The 23249-nt window shown below is 37.2% G+C and overlaps 1 protein-coding gene across 5 annotated transcripts in view; it reads left to right on the top strand.

Moving 5' to 3' along the window:
* LOC129731397 (protein hu-li tai shao) overlaps window positions 1-23249 on the top strand; it is a 155304-nt gene that overhangs the window by 21712 nt on the left and 110343 nt on the right. For all 5 annotated transcript variants that reach the window (XM_055691371.1, XM_055691373.1, XM_055691375.1 and 2 more), the window contains exons 2-3: window positions 15461-16048; window positions 16106-16273. In XM_055691371.1, coding sequence (XP_055547346.1) covers window positions 15472-16048; window positions 16106-16273 — 745 coding nt within the window. In that variant the 5' untranslated portion in view covers window positions 15461-15471. The remainder of the gene's footprint in view (window positions 1-15460; window positions 16049-16105; window positions 16274-23249) is intronic.

A 23249-nucleotide genomic window follows, 5' to 3' on the forward strand; every position in this document is an offset into this window, starting at 1 on the left:
CACCGACTCTAAAAATCTGCGTTTTGAAGACAAATCTGCATATTTTGTATCCCTGCGGTCAACAGACCTAATGGTACCAGAATGGGACAGTGGTGACAGAATTATATGTCACACACACAAATCAATGCAATAGCATACGCGCGTCTGCGGCCTTATTTGAAATATAGGGCAGCACGATAATCCTGGCTTCTTATTCTTTATTGCCTGCCGTTTTGCAAAAACTCGGCGCTTACGATTTTGCTCTGCACAGACAGTATTACCAAATGCGGCAGCCTTTTTCTCGCAAGAGGCATGAAAAACCGCCTTATAAATGAGCGGGTATATTCAATCTCGTTGGTGTCTTTTACAAAAAGGGCACAAACCAAATTTCTGCACTGTTTGTAGAAGACTTTAACGCGATAAATCATATATCGTAGCAATCAACAATATTTTCCGATTTTATAGTTTCTCTTCAGCATCGAAAAAATATCGGGCCGAAAGTATCGATCCAGCTTGATATTGAAGTCGTTTGTATCGATAAAAAAAAACGGTATTCAGGCCCCGAGGTATCGATACTGTAAGTATGTACAAGAGTCAAGTGTGTATAGATTCAAATGTTGCTGAAAATTAATTTTCCATTGCACAAACCAATTAATACTCAAACATTGAACTCTGTCACCTTATAAAGGTTTGTTATCCATGTGTCCGAATTTTTCAACGATTATGATTCAAAAGTTTCAGCCTTTCATGTTTCAGCCTTTCGTTCATTCGGCCTTTTGTGGTTTCAGCCTTTTATGCATTCAGCCTTTCATTATGAATCATACTTTTCAGCCTTTCGGGTTTCAGCCTTTTGAATTTCAGCCTTTCGTTACTAACCCATATATGTCAGTGAAATAGTACATTATTTTAATAAAATTCTTCAATAATTAAATAAATATAGGAGAAAAAAATAAACGTTCTTAAGAGAAATTGTGTGTTTTGTTATAACAAACTACATTGTAGAACATTAAAAAATTGTAGAAAATCACTATAAAAAGTTTTGTGGTAAAAATAGATTTTAAGGGGCATTCTGTAGAAAACTCCACAAAAGTCCATTTTAATAGGCAGATAGAAGTATAGTATCTTCAGCAAAGTCATTTCTTATAAAATTTGCCACAACTTTGCCGAACAAAGTGGATTTTTATATGCAAAAATGAGCAAAGTAAAATTCGTATCTCACTTTCAGGTGAATTAATCACAAAATCGCAACTTCTATAACATGGAGAATAATTAATGGAACCTCTTCTCCGAAGACCCTTTTTCTCTAAAATCATTTTTTCTGGGTCAAAACAATTTCGATCACGTTTTTGCTGCTTTGGAAACAGTGTGCATCGTAAGCTCCCCGGAAAGTAGCAGTCAAATGGCGCGAATTTTGCCTAGACCAAATGGTTCACAAAGACAATCTCACGGGAACTGTACTGCCGTGATATAACATACATCCATTTGATTAGTTTTTCAATACGGCCCAAAAACGAACGGGTTAGTTGTCACTTTTGTATTGAAATGGTGCATACGTCATTTCGTTTTCTTGATTTTATGCAACGTATGAATAAGTTACAACTAAAAGAAAGATGCCAAAAGATGGTTCTTCGAATAACGAACAAATTGGCATCAGAACCCCATATTTAAAAAAAGTTAAAGGGTATGTGCTTGAGTGCACAAACGAAGGCTTGACGTGGGACTATTGTGGGTGTTAGAATTTTATTCTGCCATAGCCATAGTATATAACACACACCAAACGTACAAATACCATAAACAACAATCCATGAAAAAAAACCCATACACCTGTCATAAACCATAGCATACAAACTAATAGGAAAAATAATTAACTTGTTGCCTATAAAAGTATTCTGTCGTAAATAAATTTACCTCGGATGAATACATTTTTGCACACACATGTTATACACACATACACGTTTTACACACACGCTATACACACACACTACTCACAAGCACACGATCCTCAGACACACCCACGCTACTTACACACACACACACACATACACACACCCACACACCACTTACACACGCCGCTCACACATACACACACGTGACTCACACACACGTCACTCACACACACACATTGACACACACACATACACACGCTACTCACACACACACACTTCTTACACACACATACACACGCTACTCACACACACACACTTCTCACACACACATACACACGCTACTCTCACACACACACACATACACACGCTTCTCACACACACACACATACACACGCTACTCACACACACACACATACACACGCTACTCACACACACACACATACACACGCTACTCACACACACACATACACACGCTACTCACACACACATACACACGCTACTCACACACACATACACACGCTACTGACACACACACACATACACGCTACTCACACACACACACACATACACGCTACTCACACACACACACATACACACGCTACTCACACGCTACTCACACACACATATACACACGCTACTCACACACACATATACACACGCTACTCACACACACACACATACACACGCTACTCAGACACTTGGTATACGACACACTATACCTACACAAATTCCTATCGGCAGCATCCATACGGCTTCCAAGTCTTCCATTGGTCCCATTCCAACGGCTTCCAATGGTCCCCAGTGCCGATCACGTCCAGTTTCGGGCTGTATTCCAACAACGATATCAGAATTAGATTACCACTGGTGGGGTCCAACTCAGATCGAAGGGAAGCCGAACTGTTCGCTTTGACGGTCGACCATTTTTGGCCAAAATTAATTTTCTGGTGTCAAATTGTTAGTTTTCTACTGTAGATGATTTTGTCGTTTGAGAAAAGTGTTGTAGTGACAAGGGGTTGTCCATAAACCACGTGAATTGAGGCAAATATTATTATTTTTCGGAATAATAAAAAAATCGAAAAATCATACTAAACGAAAAATCATACTAATTCTACGTTATCTTGATGTGTTTTGGAGCAAATCGGTAAGATATACGATGAATTTCGTGGATCAATTACCCAAAAATTCAAAATTTACATGTAAAGCGAAAAACTTTATTCATCTTTTTCTACAAAAACGCAAATTTTCCGCAAACTTTTAACATTGATTCTTGGAGAGGACAAAATCAGGAAAATTTCGCATATTTTCTATGTAGCCTGCTGCAGACTCTGTTGGGTTAAAATTAATTACTCTTTCAGTTTTATGAAGTTTTTTTTTAATATAATACGCTTTTAATTGTATGCAAATATAGCATAACAGCTTAGGATTTTATATATTCCAACATATTCAGGAAACCATTTTTTTAATTTTCGAGAAAGGTAACTTTGGAGGCGTTTTTCAACATGAACCGTGCTATGTATCAAGATTTCATTGAGATATTATGAAAAATAGATCAAAAACAACAAAATGATGTGCTCAAAGCATCCTGAATATTAAATTCGCATTTTGGTAATTTTGGCCGTTCCTTTATGTGCACCGTAGCGAGATACGCCTTGATACTTTTTGTAGAGATCTGATAGCTGGTTTAGGCAAGAACCTTTACCGTGTTTGAAGATTTTGATTCTATCGCATGCCACGTTGGAGTGAAGTTTCTTCGTAAACTAATAGCGAATTTCTTTATTCCACTGTGTGCGGGCAAAACTGCCGAAGAATAATGAAACGTCATCGCCATTTAAGACGCAAGTAAGAAAGAGATGCCAGATATTTGTTTACGAACTTAGCACGTGCGGTGGTGGGTTGAAGCTGACAAATTTCACAGTGCGCTTCGGGCAGCACGGCAGGTCAAAACTGGGTCAAAATCGAACGAATAAAGAAGGGTTTTGATAGCAGTTAGTGCGCTTCCAGGTCAAAACGAGGTGAGCTGGTGGATTAAAGAAATTCGCTATAAGAGTGCGTAGTCATGAATCTAAAAGAAGAAGAAATACCACGGTCCGTGCTGTTAAAGCGATAGAAGCCAAGAAGGCAAAACTTCTCACCCAGAGAGAGGCAGCAGAAATAATGTGTTTTAAGCAGTGGAGCAGCGACGCTAATCGCTAATCCGCTAACAGAAAAAAATTAGCTTGATAATCGCTAAACGCTAAACCCATATAGCGGAACTTTTGCGAATCGCTAACTTATTATACGTAGATTGTCATATAGTTATGTTTATTGCTCAAAAAAACGAATGAAAATAATTACTTTCGAGCGCTAATAAGAGGTTCAAAATTCACGAAACGGTCATTCTTGCGGATTAAGTGGGAATACAGAGCAACAAAAGTGATTCTGCTTGTATGTAGAATAAATGCTTTTAGGAATGTTTTTAAAAACTCAAATATTATCTGAATCGAAAAAGTAGAATCGAAGTTGCCGTAAGTTCTACCGCATTGCAATATGCAGACATTTTTGGCGTTCCAAAAGTTAAATCCAAATCACCTTGTTAACCAGAATGCTCCTGTGGCTTATACGAGAAGGGAACTCCATTCTAAAGCAGCGGTTCTCAACCTTTTTTTGTCCGCGTATCCCTTGGCGATATTTTCCAAATCAATTGTACCTAATTGTTATTGTTCTCGCAGAGTAGGAGAGTATAGTGGTAGATCGTGTGGTGGTAGTCTAACTCAGGTTGCAAATTGAACTATGATAGCAATCAATGCTACAGTCATGTTGAAGAGCAAGATTGAAAAACAAATGAAGTATTATGAAGAAAAAATATTTGGTCCGTCATTACAATTCTTTTTTCTTCGCGTACCCCCTGGAGACTTTCGCGAACCCCTAGGAGTACGCGTATCCCAGGTTGAGAAACGCTGTTCTAGAGTAAAAAGATTGACTTGCACTTGTGTCGTAAAGAGAGAAATTCTAGACATTCAAGACAATTGAACGTTGTTCGAATGAAGCATATCGTCAGTTGAATCCAGTACTGGCACAACTCAAAATTCATAGTTTCGAGAAAAACGCGTTTGAAAATATGCGTCAGAAATTTCTTTTTCATTTTTGTGAAAAATTCAAATTTCCCATTTTTATTGAATTTGTTGGGTCTATCATGTGCATGTAATAGGCAAATTATAAGAGTTGTTACCCCATTTTTCGGTCTTTTTAGGGATAATTTAAAATTGTGCAATAAAGGCGCATCTACTTATATTTCTGGAATTATTGTGAATTTGGAAACGGGTCTATGTGAGATGAAACTTCATAGTATTTGGCATCGTTTGCCATCAATAACTCAAAACTGTAAAATTTTGAGTTGTGTCAGTATTTAATTCCAAAAGTATCTTTCGCAGTATGATATGTTCATCATTCGAAGCAATTGACGACACAATCAGCGACTCACAGTTTTTGAAAATAGTTTTTTTTGTCTGTTTTCTCCAAAATTAGCGAATTAGCGATTAGCGTTTCGAAAGCCAAAATTTTAGCGACGCTAACAGTCCGCTAACCAGCTCAAAAATTTCGAAATCGCTAAATCGCTAACTGAATATTAAAGTCGCTAATTAGCAATTAGCGAATTAGCAGAATGGTGCCCACCACTGGTTTTGAGTGTTGTGAAAATCTGATTGGCCTGTTTAAAATGAAGTTTGTTCTGCAAGAAATGTGTAACATAATTCTTAATATATTTATTCTTATATGATTGAGGTAAGAACGGTTCCTGAAAACTTAATTTGGCCTAGGAGTCCACGGTAATGAGTATTATATGCGTTTATAAGATACTTGTAGACAACTCCTCTCGGAAAAGATGACGCCCGTCATATTTTTCCACTTTTTGCGACAATATCTCTTGATTTCAATAAAGCTGAACACGTTTAAGAAGTGACTTTGAGCATTTTGGGATGTAAATCGAAAGTCACGCTTTTTTAATTCTCAAGTGTATGAAAAACTACAGAATTCAGAAATACAATTAACCGGGAAAAATATTTGAACGAACCGGGAAAAAACTGGGAATTTAATTTAGGGTTTTGAAAGGCTACCCTGTAGCATGTCAAATGAGACATGTCACGTGTAACATTACATGTAACACAACCTGCTACTCCACATGTTAAATTTTTCGTGTTACATTTCGTGTAATATGTTACAAATCACGTGTGACATGTTACATATCACATGTAATGTTACATCTTACGTGCTACATGATAGTATTACACCGATTTGGTACATAGATTCTGTTTCGGACAAAAATTCAACACGGTTTAAATCAGCTTAAAGCTCAATTTCTCGAAATTTTATTAATTTCCCAACCTAAGCTCCATGAGATGCGGTTTATGCAAAAAATTCATTTTCGAAAAAAAAAGGTCTTTAGAGTTAGACCGCTCTGTTTCGCTACGGCTCATACATATTAAATTGTTACAATTTAATCAACATTAAACAATGACTCGCATCTAAAAAAACCTTTTGATTTAGGCGGCAAGGAAATCATCAATGTGATGTGATTTTTATTTTCCTCAAACACTTTAATCGTGACTGTTTAGAGCGCTTGAATATTTGCACCCTTTAGTGCGAGTCGAAGGCATACAGTTTTATAATTATTATTGTTCCAGTTAAAAATCGAAATATCGACTCGCGACTTTCGATTTTTTTACCTTATGCACAATGCGCATAGTGTCGCATCTAGTGCGCTGTATTGCGCGTCAGATGCGCTATACAGCGCACTAGATGCGACATTATGCGCATTGTGTATAAGGTTAAAAAATCAAAAGTCGCGAGTCATTATTTCGGTTTTCAACTGAAACAATAATAAAACAATCGTGACCAAATACCGCAAGTGTCTAAGATGTGTTTTGCGATTGTTTTTTTCGACAGCATTGAAAACCTTAATGAATCTTTTTTGGAATGTTTTTTTGGTATGAAAGCAATGTACACGGTGCTCCCACAGACCGTTATTATCAAACAAAAAATACCATCAAAACAGTGAACGCCAGTTTAGTTGTTATAATGCTCTTCATCTCTGGGTTAATTTAAAAAAAATCTTTGATAGAATTTAAGGTTTTGGTCATCTGTATTCTGTAACCTTGAAAACGTCAGTACGGCCCTAAAACGAATGAATTTATGGTCCCTTTTGTATTGGAATGGGTGTCTTCGTCATTTTTTTTTATGATTTTATGCAAGGTATGAATTGGTAACAACAAAAAGCAAGATATCAAAAGATAGGTCTTCGAATAATGAACAAATTGGCATGAAAACCCCATATTCGAAAAAGTGGCACTCACGTCACTTTGTCATCTCACGGCAGTATAGCTGTGCGAATTTTCTATACGAAGGTTTTTGGGTAAAAGGCGGGCTTTTGCGACATTACTGTGTCATCTGAGACTTTGTTATATCTCAGCGAGAAAGAGGGGAGTATGAGTTATGTCATTATTATTAATTATTAATTTGATTATTTATTTCGGTACATAGAGATCCTCTAGCAATTTTTTTAGCTATCTCATGAGCGTGGGCAGGAAGGGGGTATTGCAACGGCGAATTTGTTCTTTATAAACTCCACAACACCAAACTCGATCACCATGCCAATTTGTATACGTTGGTTCTCAAATACGAGGTATATTCCCGTGCAATTAATTTGTTTGTATCACAGTGGCGTAGGTAAAGATTATATTTTTGGGCTTTATAAAGTTGATATAAATCTTCGGTACAAGTAGTCGAGTCCTGCAACCGTAAAACTGAGTTGAAAAGGATTTATCGTTTATTGTTTATGCGTTAACTGAGTTTTAATCAGTTGAGCGACCTCTCACTAATATATTTTATATTGAAATGAAAATGTAATGTAGAAGTTACGCCCTTTTAAAAGCTTAGGATTGTTTTATGGTTATGGAAATTGCGTTTAGGTAGGTACGATATTTTTACCTACAAAGTACGATTGAAATCTGAGAGACTGAAAGCAATTGCTGGTCGAGTTGGTATGAGCTTCCTAAGAATGTCGGTCATTTTACCATAGAATGGACATAATTCAAAAATGCTACCAACGATTTATTTTTTGAATTTACCCAGAGATGAAAAGCATCATACCGAACAAACTGGCGTTCACCGCTTTGATGTTTTTTTGTTAGATAATAACGGTCTGTGGGAGCACTGTGATGTAACATGCTGAATTTCAAATTAAATGTTTAAGGTGTTCTCGACGTACAGAAGGTCATGTTTCGATAGCGAAATGTAGCAACAAAAGTTTGCTTTGTTTTAGTCATACGAACTTCAAAATTTTGAGAAAAAAGTGCGATCTGACTAGACCGTCACAATCTTGATCATTTTTTGTGCAACACTTGACATAATGATAAAATACCTAAAAAAAACTTTTCAAAAAAATTGCTTCAGATGTTTCACTGCCTCAAATTATTAATATATGACTGAAGCTTTATTTTTTGTCAATTCTTTATCGTCGGATAGGTTTTCCTACCTTTTTTTTCCGTGTTGGGTATTTTATCACTGCGACCATTTTTTTTATCTTTTCCTACCTTCTATTTGTTTCCAAATTTCTGTAAATATATTTCCATATTTTATATTTTAATTGTTAGCCATCGCGGGAAACTTACATACCTTACCTTACCAATCAGACGAGAGCCATGGTGGCTCGTGCTGTATCAAGAATTTGTCGCCATGTTGCTCGGTTTTGGGCTGTGTTTCGCCAGTTCCTCATGCGTCTCATCACCCGCAAGTCTTCTTCGATCTGGTCGAGCCATCGTGCACGCTGCGCCCCTCTATTTCTGGTGCCGGCAGGGTTGCTGAAGAGAAGTGATTTCACCGGGTTGCCGTCCGGCATCCTTACAACATGACCGGCCCACCGCAACCTATTAACTTTCACCAGGTGTGCAATGGGATTCCTTCCAAGCAGCGCGTGCAGTTCGTGGTGCATGCGCCGTCTCCATTCTCCGTCGTCCGTCTGTACTCCACCGTAGATAGTCTGGATGCGTCTCTGGATCTCTTTGCTGGTGTTATTGTCGGCGGTCACCAGTGACCCCAAATACACGAACTCATCGACCACCTCAAGCTCATCACCGTCTACAGAGACTTGAGTTGGGAGGCTAATGTTGTTCTCCTTGGAGCCTCTCGCTCGCATGTATTTTGTTTTCGACGCATTTATCCGCAGTCCGATCCGTCCAGCTTCGGCTTTCAGTCGGGCGTAAGTTTCCTTCGCCGTCGCAAAGTTACGTGATATGATGTCGAAGTCATCTGCGAAGCCCAGAAGCTGAACAGACCTTGTGAAAATTGTGCCCCTCGTGTCGATGCCCGCCCTCCGGATCACACCCTCAAGGGCGATGTTAAACAGGAAACAGGAAAGTCCATCACCTTGTCTCAACCCTCTGCGCGATACAAAGGGACTCGAGAGTATCCCCGAAACACGCACGTAGCACATCACTTGCACCATGGTGACTCTGATCAATCGAGTCAGTTTATCCGGAAATCCGTTGTCGTGCATGATCTGCCATAGCTGGTCTCGATCGACTGTATCATAGGCCGCCGTGAAGTCAATGAAGATGTGATGTGTGGGCACGTTGTACTCGCGACATTTCTGTAAGATCTGTCGGATTGAGAAGATCTGGTCCGTGGTGGCACGGGCTCCCATTAAACCCGCTTGGTACTGACCCACGAACCTCCTGGTTAAAGGTGATAGACGACGGAACAGGATCTGTGAGAGTATTTTGTAGGCGGCATTGATAAGCGAGATACCGCGGTAGCTGCGGCACTCCAGCTTGTCGCCCTTCTTGTAGATGGGACAGATGACTCCCTCCATCCACTCATCTGGCAGTTTTTCCTCCTCCCAAATCCTGGAAATGACCCAGTGCAGCGCTCTAGCCAGCGCCTCTCTTCCATGTTTCAAGAGCTCGCTCGGCAGTCCGTCTTTGCCTGCGGCTTTATTGTTTTTCAGCTTCCCGATCTCACAAAGAACTTCGTGTGCTGGTGCTCTTAGGTCAGTTCCTGCTCCGTTTCTGTTTACTGTTTCGCCTTTCTGGTGTCCATCGAAGTACTCCTTCCACCTGTCGACCATCTCGCTGGCATCCGTGAGAAGGTTTCCATCCGCGTCGTTGCACATGTCGGCTTGCGGCACATAGCCTCTACGGGACTGGTTTACCTTCTCATAGAATTTCCGCGTTTCACTGGCACGGTATAGCTGCTCCAGCTCCTCATGTTCACGATCCTCTTGCTGGCGCTTCTTTCGAGAGGGACACTTACATAACAATTTATAATTTTGTAATGAAATTTGTTCTACTTCCAGAAGAATATAAGATGATTTGTCTAAAGAATCTAAAGGACCATAAAGTTTTGATATTTATATATACGCTTATTTCAAGTTATTTAGTTATAAAACGAACGAAAACCTACAGAATATAAGTGGGTCATTCCATGTCAAGTGATCAGGCGAATGCAACTACCCTCTCCGATTCGCTTCAAAATGAATAAAATGACTTGTGTTAGATCGAAACTGAAAAACAGAGTAGGCAGTGTGACTTTGCCCTCGTATCCAAGTGAGTTTAGAAACTTGCTTGCACATTTATTTTCGGTTTGCACGTAAACCCTAGTAACAGTGCATTACACTTGAGTTGGATTTGAGTTTTAATCCTGCATAACAACAATTGCATAAAAAACGTAATGCGATGAAATTCGCGCCGCGTCTGCTGCAACAGTTTGTTGCAATGTCCTTTGAAAGCATAAATTCGATCTAAAAACAAAACTCATCGCGTTACATTATCGCCTGCATCGCTGGATACATCGTGCACTGCATGCATTGCACGCATTTAAACTCAATCGATCAGAGTGTGCGGTGCAAAAAAACTCAAACTATCGAGAGGAAGCAAATTCAAGTTGGATTCAAATCTGGAAAACCGTTACTCAGTTCAACTTTGCACGAGTTCATGCCATCACTACTGAAAAATCCAGAGTTTTGGGTCAATCGGACAACCCCCCTTCAATTGCGGCGTCCTCCATTTAAGTATTTTTTGACAAAAAATCATTTTACATGTTTTGGAAAAACATCATATCTCAGAGACCGTAAGAGCTACAGACAATATTAAACACTCTTTTGAAAGGTTATTAAATTTACAATCGAATGGCATCATCAAATTTTGCAAACAGTGTTGCCAATATTGCATTATTTTTACGTTCAAAAACTAAAACTTCGTTTATCTCAAAACACCCCTAATTTTTTTAAAAGCTGATGTCACCAATGTGTTCCAATTTTTACATAAGATTCACCTATCCACAAAATGCAATATGCGCCGTGACGGAGATATTCAACCTTTAAGATAACGAGTGCGTTAAATCACACAACAAATGTGACCAAATGTTGAAACGCACTCGAAACAAAATAACTATTTCACATTTTTTTTTCACAAGTGTGGGTTTCTCATGGCCTTTTTGATGATTTATTCCTTTGTTTTTATAACGTGGTTTCTGTCAAAACATACGCAGGTTGATTTGAGTCTTCACGACAGTGAAAAAAATGGTGTGTTCAAAAGTTTGAGTTTAAAAAGTAAGTGTACAGCTGAACATCACAATCGATCGCACTTAACATCGCGAGAATGGATTTTGTTCAAACTTCGGTATGGTGTTCAACGTTTGCAAACTGTATGCGGAAGCCATGAAAAACAGTTTGGACAATATTTCGCAGCTAAACAGAAACAATGCTGCAATCCGCTGATTGCCATGGCGGTGCTCGTAAGAAAAATTTAAAAATCATTTCGTCACGTTTTCATGACAGGTTTTAGGAGTTCAATAAGGAAATAGTAGAAGTTCGAAAGACATGCATCCAATGTGATGCAGCACTGAGAGCGGAGGTTGTAAGGATTAATTCGCAAGATAGAATGATGGATCAGGAAACAGGTGTAGCAATCGATAAAATAGTATACCTCAGCACATGTAATGTTACAAGCATTATAGCACATCTGTTCAGCTAAAGAACCAAAAATGAGACAAAATCTCTTTATTTTAAGTATCGACATCTAGCGGTGGAGAGAACGCATTTTACACTCGAAATTGTATACGCTTTTATTCCATTTCCATGTACTTCAATGACTGTTAATTCAGGTACCATCAAGTAGAATATGAGAAACCAGTTTTTGAGATTCGAAGCGGTGATTAATTTTGGGATGCGTTTTAATAAGGCTTATCGCATTTGTAGGCGTATTGTTTGAGTTTAACGAACTTGTTATCTTAAAAGTTGAAAATCTCCACAATGGCGCATATTGCATTTTATGGATAGGTGATTCTTATTAAAATTTTCCGCTGAACACATTGGTGATATCAAATTTCAAAAAAATTGGGGGTGTTTTGAGATAAACGAAGTTTTAGTTTTTGAACGTAAAATATCAATATTGGCAACACTGCCATTCGATTGTAAATTTAATAACCTTTCAAAAGAGTCTAATATTGTCTGTAGCTCTTACGGTCTCTGAGATATGATGTTTTTTCAAAACATGTAAAATGATTTTTTGTCAAAAAATACTGAAATGAAGGGCCCCGCAATTGGAGGGGGTTTGTCCGATTGACCCAAAACTCTGGATTTTTCAGTTTCGACCTAAAACAAGTCATTTTATTCATTTTGAAGCGAATCGGAGAGGGTCGTTGCATTTGCCTGATCACTTGACATGGAATGACCCAACTTTATAATGTGTACGTAGTTTTGCTGGAATTTAATAGAAAGTATTTTTCCCACTGGGCAATAAAAATAACATATATTGTAGATAAGTTTATCACTAAAAAGCGTAGAACAGCGGTTCTCAACCTTTTTTGTCCACGTACCCCTTGGCGATATTTTCCAAATCAATTGTATCCCCTGGCTTGGAATGTTCTCGCAGAGTGGGAGAGAGTAGTGGTAGATCATGTTGTGGTAGTTTAGTTCAGATTTCGAGTTGAACTATAAAGTATAAAGTATTATAAAGAAAAATTGCTTTATCCGCCATAACTGATTTTTCTTTCGCGTACCCCCTGAAGGCTTTCGCAAACCCCTTGGGGTACGCGCACCCTAGGTTGAAAACCGCTGTCTTAGAATGTAGATATATTAACAAACAAACTAATAAACAAAGAAATGTAAAGTTATTAGGTAATTATGATATGACGTAATTGTGTTCAGCACAGCAGTTGTAACATAAATACATTGATCAGAATATGTATCATACATCCAAAAATCGTGATGTTTCGGTAAACGGCAGATCAGTTTTGGGGCCGTAGTTCATTTTCGTAAGCCGGTATATCGATGGGCCATCGCTAACTGCCATCAGCGATGTTTTTTTGTCACAGAAATAACTGACGCTGGTGCCAGTAACGTAGAACTGAATGCGTATGAATAAATCCAGAGTCATAGTTAAACGCGAAATGTTTTGAACAAATTTAATGTCGTATTAATTGGTAATGCTTCAATGATGTTTTAAAACAACCAGATTCATCGCATCGACCAGTTAGTATTTTCATTTATTTAGTCAGTACCCAACTTATCAGTATTGATTGCTGGCTGCGCTGCTTCAACGATACCAGCCTGCCAGTTGGTACTTTATAAGGGGTGTGGTTTGGAGGAACATAAGGCTCTAATACATTCTTTGACCAAGCGTCAAATATTTGCTACTTTTTGACAGATAAAAATTTGGTCAAAAAAAATTGTTTGTCACTCTCCAATTTTAACATGGGGCAAACACGGGCAAACAATAACCATGATGTCAAAAAAATTTGACCATTATGTAAGGAGGTCAAATATTTGACCATTAGACAAAGAGTGTAATACAGGCTTAATACATTAAAAACTCGCTGGAGCATCAATTGTGTCATGTCCAGCACACATTCGTTAAATAAGTTTCAATTTTAATCATCAGTTGTACCAATTTCACACAAAATTGATTTGGTTTAGCACCACTCAAATTTGGCGTGTGATTGGGATGTACGTGCAAATCAAATTGGACATCAACTCAAAAATAGCTATGCGCCAAGATACACAAATTTATTGACTGCTTCATAGATATATATTCCCCGAATTTATCATAATCTCAGTATCAACACTAGTCTTGCAAATTTTCGAAGCTGCAAAATGAAATTGATAGGGTAACCGCTCCTATATTCATCTAAGTACCTATATTCCTATATTATGCATCGGCCCTTTTTTATACATCAAATGAGTTCTTCCAAGCAATTTCCTGTTGGTTTGTCTGCGGCCAAAAATTTTAAGATGAGCAACAGCTGCTTACTCTCGACTTTTAAAAGTTCGGCTAAGAGGCCGTACATTTCAGCTGCTTTGTATGTGTGTATTTTTTTTTCATTTTTTACAAGCTTTCCTGACCTTGTCCAAGCTTGGCGGACTCATAGCATATTCATTCTCTTCATTTTCTCTCTTGTTTCTGTGTAGGATTGTATCTCCTTTGCCGATCAACTACTCATAAAAATCTTGTTTCCAACGCATTGCCACTAGTTTCTCATCGGTTATCAGTTTTCTTTCTCTGTCGATGTCATGGACTAACACAGTCCGATTCCGAAATCTGTTTACCACTTTATAAAAGCTTCTCGTGCCGTGCTTGGAGAAGCAAACTTTCGTCTCCAGGAGAGATCGTTTGCAGTGCTCTTGTTTCTTGCTTTGGTCTTTTCGGTCGCTCTTGCCTTTATACCCCTATCTCATCTGGCGTGTCACACGTTATGCTGCCACCATCGTGTCCGTATCGAACCACGTGTTGCACGTGTTCGTGCCCAACACATGACGCGCTGTATTACTGACCGTATCGCGAATGTGTCTCAACAGTTCGTGCAGGTCTCCAACCTGTTCGTCAAATCGCTCATCAACCCATGTGAACTAGGCAGTTACTCGGTCAGTTTGCAACCTCTGAATGTAAACATTCCGTATCATCAGATTGCCATTCCTCTGACTGTGGCGGAGTTCACCAACCTCAGGCCATTCTCATTACATGGAGCATGGGGGCTGTGTCTACTAATAGTTGGACGAAAGAACTGCTTACGTCCAACCTATGCGTTTGCGTCTCCGATGACGATCTCTATATCATATTCTGGGTACTCCGTATGTTTTTTCATAGTCATAAAACTTTTCCTTCATATTATCGGGATTGTCGTTTATCAGTGCGTATACATTGATAATACTGTATTTAAAGAATCATAATCCAACTAATGACATGCTTGGTCTGTTTCCCTTGTAGTCCCTTTGAGTTACCATAAATGACTAAAACTTCCACCTGGGTTGGACTCGATCTTCACTAAGGGAACATTCATAAACGACGTAGCTTTTTTTTTGAGTTTTTTTTTTGCAGCGGGGCCTTGAATTGCATTTACCAAATTTTACTAACCATGTCGATATTATTTATTAGATTATTGCTAATCTCGGAAAATATTTTTTTTAGCTTAATGACTAGCTACGAACCTGATTGGTTCGTAGCGTGTAGAATTCAATGTGTAATTTACTTTTTTAACACAGTATTGCCAACATTCCCAAATTTTAAACCGCAGTGAGATCTCTTATTTGAATTGTGCTATATCAAATAATTTTTTTTTTACTTCAGGTGTCAGCGAAATGGCAGAAACAGAAACAATTGTTCATAGCAATGGTATTGAAACGATTGCAGAAGAAGATGAATGCAACAAGACCCGTCCAGCTGATATTGAAGCGGATATGCGTGAAATGGAACGCCGCAAACGTGTTGAGGCTATCATGAACTCTCGTTTATTTCGTGAAGAACTGGAACGTATTGTAGATGGCCAAATGCGTGAGGGTGGATCTTCCAATATTCTACAACAACTTTCAGATATTATGGGAATGCCAGCAGCTCGAATTGGTAGTGTTTTCAAAAGCTCCAATTGTGTCGTTCCTATCAATGACATTCGTGGAGTTGAAGCGATGGGATATGAAAAAGGAGAAAAAATTCTTCGTTGCAAACTGGCTGCTACATTCCGACTGATAGACTTGTATGGCTGGACTCAAGGAATAGACAGTCATATAACAGCTCGTTTAAATGCCGATCAAGAGTTATTCTTGGTTAATCCCTTTGGCGTCTTGAATCATGAAATTACTGCATCTTCATTGAATAAAGTAAACATGCAAGGGCTGGTGACTGAACAAGGAACAACAAATTTTGGCGTCAATACTAGTCGTATGTTGGCAAATATAATTTTGCAAATTAAAATTATATTACTTATTTTATTTATAGAATTCACGTTGCATTCCGTAATCCATGCCGCAAGGCCTGACATAAGATGTGCAATATACGTTGGTTGTAACTCAGTCGTAGCTATATCAGCCCTCAAACAGGGATTGCTACCTCTCACAAAGGACAGCGCTTTGCTTGGCGAAATATCGACTCACACATATACAGGAGGTAAACTTTGCTTATTATTATCCACTATGTGTTATTGGGATAGCAGTTCAAATATTTCAAAAATAAGCATTATTTTAACGACAAAAACACTATGAACAGCCAAGATAATTTCTTAAAAACATGAATTAATCCACCTAACGATGTGATGTGAACCTTTTATTTTTTGAGATAGGTTGGTACATATAATTCAATTCTCCAAAAAAAGTCATGACCTAACACCTGTTTTTAAATTATGGCAACCATATATTATCCAAATTGATAGGTGAAATGCTGTATCGCAGTTGACCTTATTGATACTGTTTTCTTTATCTCGGAACTGTACTCGACCGACCGGGAGTATTTTAGGAATCGGTACCATACAATATATAGAGGCCGACAATCGAGTTCCGACGCCATTTTAAATTCTAATACCGTCAGGTTTTTTTTTTTTCACGAGGAAATGCATCCCTCCAGGGCCGGCGAACAGTGGGACGGATTCAAAAAAGGCGGACAATAGCTTTTACGAAGAAACTATTAGTTTTATGATGATGGTGTGTTCACAAAAGTTTCACAATTCTTTGAGCATTTTCATGCTGCAATGTAATATTTGAGATTAAGAGGGTATGTGTATAAGTCTCGAATAAATAATTTTTGTTTCGAAATACAAACCAAAAATTTTTATAAAATGTGTAACTTCTACTTGTTTGATAAATTTTTGTCGAAGAAATAAAAACTCTATCTCTTAAGGAAAAAGTTATTGAGCTCCAAATTAATGACCCTCTTAAAATCAGTTTTTTGCTCTTTTTTTTTATTTTAATTTTTACAGAAAAATAATGTTCTGAAGAAATGAGAGTACAGGTCGGACTCGATTATCCGGAACATAAAAAAAATTTCATTCCGGATAATCGAGTTTTCCGGATAATCGAATCACGGAAAAAAATTTAAAATTTGCGATTAACGAACATAAAATAAATATTTACTTTTTTTATTTTGTTTGTATGATGCAGTGGCGTAACCAGAAATTATTTTTGAGGTGAAAAGGGGTGATTTCTTGAAAAGCATAAAAGATAAGGCCGTTACAAATTTTGTTTTAATTTTATGTCACCCCCCCCCCCCCCCCCTTCAAAAATCTTGAATATTGGAAGGGGAAGAAAATAAAGCTCAAACCGTTTTGTTCATTTCATTGGTTTTCCGACAGCTAAAAAGCTTAATTTAGCAACAAACAAGTCAGGTGACAGCGAGAGTGTCGTCGAAAGGCAAGCGAAATAAATAATAATAATAATAAAGTGTTATTTTTCAACGTGTTTTTAAGTGCAAGTTACAAACGTCATAACTTGCACGCAAACTGTGATCAAAGATATTTCTTTTTTTTTCGTCTCGGTGTTGTTTATTTTTTGCCACCCCCTCTGCTAATTTCGAATATGTCCCAAATATGCCGAAAGTGACATGATTGATAACAAATATGCCAGAAGGGATGGTAAAGGCAAAATTTCGGATAAAAAATTGTAAACGAACACCGGAAAAATAAAATTCCGGATAATCGAGTCTAAAATTCCGGATAATCGAATACCGGATGATCGAGTCTCCGGTTAATCGAGTCTCCGGATAATCGAGTCCGACCTGTATTATAAAAATGCATCTTTTGCAACCAGAAGTGTAGTTCTAGTTATTTTGGTTTCTTATTTATTGCGGATTTTCTCTTGTTTTCAGGTAGTGTTTAAGGGGGTTTATTTTGAAAGTGCGCAAGTATGCGCAGCCGATCTCAGTGACTTTCAGTAGTACGGTTAAGAACCTTTCATTCCATAAACTGCAAATAAAATCCGTTGATTAGTATAGCAGCTTATTTTTAGAGATGCACCGAATATTCGGCCGGCCGAATATTCGGGCCGAATATCAGCAAAAAATGGATTTTGCCGTATATTCGGCTCGCCGAATAGTAAGTTTATTATTCGGCCGAATAAGCCGAATAGTTGCCAATGATTATCAGAAAATAATATAAAAGTATAGTGCAAAGTTGCATGAACGGGGGCAAATGAAAACTGAAGATGTAACTTGGGGTTAGAAAGGAATATATCTCATTAAAACGGAACACGAACCGCAATCTCCACACAATAGTTCATGTCTTGTCTGGATGAGGTATATTTTTTCTGAGCCAAAGTCACATCCTCAGTTCTCGTTCATTTCTCGCATTTTATATATTTGCATGCACTGCTTGCTTTGCAAAAACACTTGAAATGTAGGTGTAACACAAACTTTTTAATTGTGTTAACCATAATCCTTAAAAACATTATTTTTTAACGACAACTCAAATAAGAACAAAACTAGGTGCGCCACGAATTAGCGTGCCTCATTCCATAGGCGCAAAATTAATTATTTCTTGTGCAATAGTTCGGATAACTTTCTATCATTTTCGTACATGAACAGTTGAAAAGCGAAAGAAACAATTTAAACTTCAAACAATGACCATTTGGTTATTTTGTTATCATACGATCAACGTTGTGTTCAGCCAAATATACGGCCGAATATTCGTCTCACCGGATAATGGAAAAAAAGTTATTCGGTATTCGGCCGAAGGCCGAATAGTGCTATTCGGTGCATCTCTACTTATTTTGACTCACACATAAAAATAAGTGAAATAAGTTAAGTGATAGATTTTTTTATGGATATCATTGAGCGAGAGCAAAGGTGACTAGAACAAGACACCTGACTCTTGCAGTATGCACGGACACGATTGTCGCTGCGCGTGAACGAAAGTCGAACTAATTTGTATACTGATAATTTGATGATGATGGCAGGTGAAGCAATTTTTTCAGTATCCTTGTATGGTCCTACCATCTAATTTTCAATAACCTTGCACGGTGCGGCCATCTAATTTTCAATATCCTTATATGGTGCTGCCATCTAGTTTCCATTTTCATCCGGCGGATTATGCACGATAAATCGATTTTGCTGCTAATGAAATCCACGTGAACATATTTTATAGTTAAAATTTTTCAATAATACCTGCTGAATACTTTTATAAGACTTCCTTCTTAATCTCAAACTCTTCTTCATATACGACTTTTTTCTAAACGATCAAATGTTTTTAAATGTTGGCTCCTAGATAAAAAATATTATAGTTACCGCTTGTTGGCAATTTTTTAGTCTAAGATTTAGTTTATTTTGTATCTTGCACGAACCTGAATAATTTTTATTTTCACCTTTTTTTTGATAGTTGATTAGGGTTCCAATGGAAATCGACTCTCTGAATTTTATTAAAGATAGTGTTCTAGAGTTCTTGTTTTCTCGTAAAAATTATCCATGTCGAATTTGAGCTCAATCGGACTTCGGGAAGTAGAGCCTCAAAGCGGTCAAAGTTTCAGTTTTTCATCGATGAAAAAAATGTTCCAGCTGGGAGTGTCTCTTGTGTTTTCTGGTGTAGCTCGAATCTCCCAGCGCAGAAGTTTTCATGTCCTTGAAAGTTAATTATTTTAAACATTTTGACGTGGGACTACGTCTTTGTTTACTATACTGGGATGCATTCTGTAAAATTGGAAATGAAACTGGCAAATGTTGCGTCAGATTTCAAACGTTAATAACAGCATAACCACATGATGGATAACAATATCTAATATGTTGTTGGATAGATAAAATGTGTAACAATTTTATAACATGCTAGTTATCATTATTATTTCACTGCTCAACGGTGAAAAGTGATAAATGGATGATGGATAACAATATCTAATATGTTGTTGGATAGATAAAATGTGTAACAATTTTATAGCATGCTAGTTATCATTATTATGTCACTGCTCAACGGTGAAAAGTGATAAAAAGTTACAGGGAAACTTACGCGAACAATGAACCAATTACATGCGAGCATTCCTAGCACAGACGACGTGAATGGACACCATCCGTTCCCCGTGATATTCTCTGTATCAATATTGATATAAAAATTGACAGAATCTCCCCGTCTCAATAGGTCAATTTATTTTTGCCTTCATGAGCGTAGACTAAAATGATGTCTCGAAGGTAAAAGTTTTTCGAAAAGTTTGAAACAATCCCCATTTTTGAAAAATTTCTAATCTTGCTTTCAGAACCTAATAAAAACTGATGTCTTGAAAGAAAACATGCCGGTAAAAGCAGTACCAGTACCAGTGGAGTAAAGAACCGCAGGTCTCTCGTCGTCTATGATTGCAGCGATACTCTTCTATTCGTACATTTCAGCGGTACACTTCTATTCATACTGCAGCGGTACTATTCGTATTGCAGTGGTACACTTATGTTCGTACATTTCTATTTGTGTGCAATCGAGGAAAAACTGCAATGCTGCTGTTGATGGTGATTGAAAGTTAATTATGAGATAACATGATTACCATAAACTATTCAACAAGAATTGTAAATTTTTACAACGTATCGTATCTTCGTTATTCACTAAACAATTGTGACCGGATGGTATCGAAAGAGTAAATTCCACATATTCACATTTATAGAAGAGTAGGAGCCTGCAAATGCTTATGAATTTTTGGTTCATTTACTAAGATTCTCTTTTACTTTTTATTTACTAAGAATCTCTTTTTACATTTCAAAATTGTTAGATGATATATATACCATAATAAACGTATGTATAGTTAGCAGTCTTCGTAATACAGCGAATGTAGTTGTAGGTAAATGAAAAAATTGTCAAGCAAAAAACAAAAATGGAATTGTTGATTGTTACGGTTTTTTGCTGGAGCTTGTTAACAAGTTTGTTAGACATATCTTCTCATGTTTGCCAATTAATGAACCTTTGTAAGGGCTTCTATATTATTTTGAAAGTAAGAACCATATTATAGATTTGATTTAATCAGAGTTAAATAAGACAAAACCATATATTAATATAACGTAAGTATTATTGGATTTGGTTTTCGAGGATATAGAGTTAATTCTCATTTTGACGCATTACGAAAAATTCTTGGTGCTCTTTCAACAAGAATGATATGCTTGTGCCTTGTCAAATACATGTTGTTTGCACAAAAAAATACTACAAGCTAATACTAATATCGCCAAATATATACGATATTCTTTCGAGTGTTGAATATATTTCAAAAAATTGATTTCCAGGGGAGGCTGTAAATAAAAATACGTACAGTCGCTGAGCAAACACCTTGATTCTGTCAGCATGCTCTGTATATTTTGTAACAAAAAATCCCCTAATTACAGTGTTTAGTCCCACGTTACCATTTCATACAACCCTAGGGCTGTATACCTTGTAGTATTTTTCAAATAACATCAGATTTCGACGTTTCATGCATTTTTAAGAAATTTGCTATCAGAGAAATTACGATTTCGAAAACTTCAAGAGCTACTCTTATGCATTTTTTCGTTGGTCAAAAATGTTAGACTTTCACGACTGTAAGTGGAATCTTTATCCTTAAGCTTAAATTTTGGATAGAGACTTTTTTCGAGAAGAAAAAATTGTGGAGCCCTAACGTTTGCTTCAATAAAATGCTCAAAATTGCATTTTTTTCGAGTTTACCTTTACATTGACGAAAATACCCATGCAGCCTCAATCATAGTAACCCAGCAGCAAAAGTTGACAGGAACTTTAACCGTGATGCCGAGAACAGTGAAGCTACTCCGTTCAGAAGTGTGCGCGCTCAAAGAACGTTACCCAGGCCGCGTCGAAAACGGACATTGTACGGAAAAGAGACGATCGGTTATCCTTGTTTCTGTTGAACCTATGGGATCGAATAGCGATTGTTGAAGCTACCAAATCGGCAACACTACCGCTCATTAATTTATTTATAATAGAGAGAATTAAAGACTTTTTCATTCCGTTCTGATAGCTACTAGAGACTAGGGGTGTGCGAAATTGGCTTTTCTGGTGTCGAAACGAAACGAAACGAAATTAACCCTTAATTTCGGTTTCGCCAAATTAGTCGAAACGAAATCAAGGTGGATTTCGAGTTCTCGATACGAAACGAAATTGGGCTCTAAATTTCGCGAAATTTCGAAAAATAAAATAAATGTTTCTGAAACATAGCATTACAATGATTTGTAACGTTGGAGCGCACGCTAACGAAGTACGAAGAGTAACGGTATTCAGATATCGATAAACCGATAATGACGAGAAAATCAAAAATGTTAAAAACTAAAATCTTGATGCATTCATTTATACAGATTATATTGCAGGTAATAGCACCTCGATAGATACAAATGATATAAAGGTCAAACTCGAAATGTCTTTGTAAATAATAATTTAATAAACTTCTGAACTGATTCTTTTGGTTTGAATGCAACTATGTTTAAAATATCAATCCTTCTTTCATAGCACTTTCATCATTCAAAATACAAGTTTTGTCCTAGAGCTCGAACTGGAAAACATGAGAGATGGGCCCTATGCAAACGTAAAAGCGACGAATCCGATAAGCAATTCCTCGGCGGCCTTCTGATGCATTTCTGCATTCTCTAAAAGCAGCAAAATTCACAGGAATGGTTAAAAAGCTGTAAAACCTTTGGAGGGCAACTTTTTTGTCGCTTTTGTCGACCAGTGTTATTGAATTTTTTTTAACACAGTTTAGTCAGACTAGACTAAGTGACATCTTTATCAATTCGAGGAAAACAGAATTTAAATTAACTATTCTGTAAACTTTCAAGTTTTCAATATTTTTGCACATTTTTTAATATAACTTAAAATTACTTTTTAACTGAGCAGTTCCACAAAAAATGTCCCAGTTTCAATATTTTTTGTCATTTTAGATTTGGCCTAAACTTTGCATAAACGTTTCTATAGACTGAGAAGCTATTTAAAATGCTATTTTGGGAGGGTTATTGTGATTATAAATATTTGCAGAGCCAAAAGTTTTTTGATCAGTGTGACGTCTCTGGAAAAGTTTTAGACAGTAATTTTATCTTTCCGATGAAAAAAAAACTCTAAAAAATTCATTTTTTTTATTGTAAACGAAACATTAAAATTAAAGCTTATTTTTCAAAAATCTTTTTTTTTTTGTATAAAAATTACAAAAAAATTATCGAA

This window comes from Wyeomyia smithii, chromosome 3 (assembly GCF_029784165.1).
Source record: "Wyeomyia smithii strain HCP4-BCI-WySm-NY-G18 chromosome 3, ASM2978416v1, whole genome shotgun sequence".
In the NCBI taxonomy this organism is placed as follows: Eukaryota; Metazoa; Arthropoda; class Insecta; order Diptera; family Culicidae; genus Wyeomyia; species Wyeomyia smithii.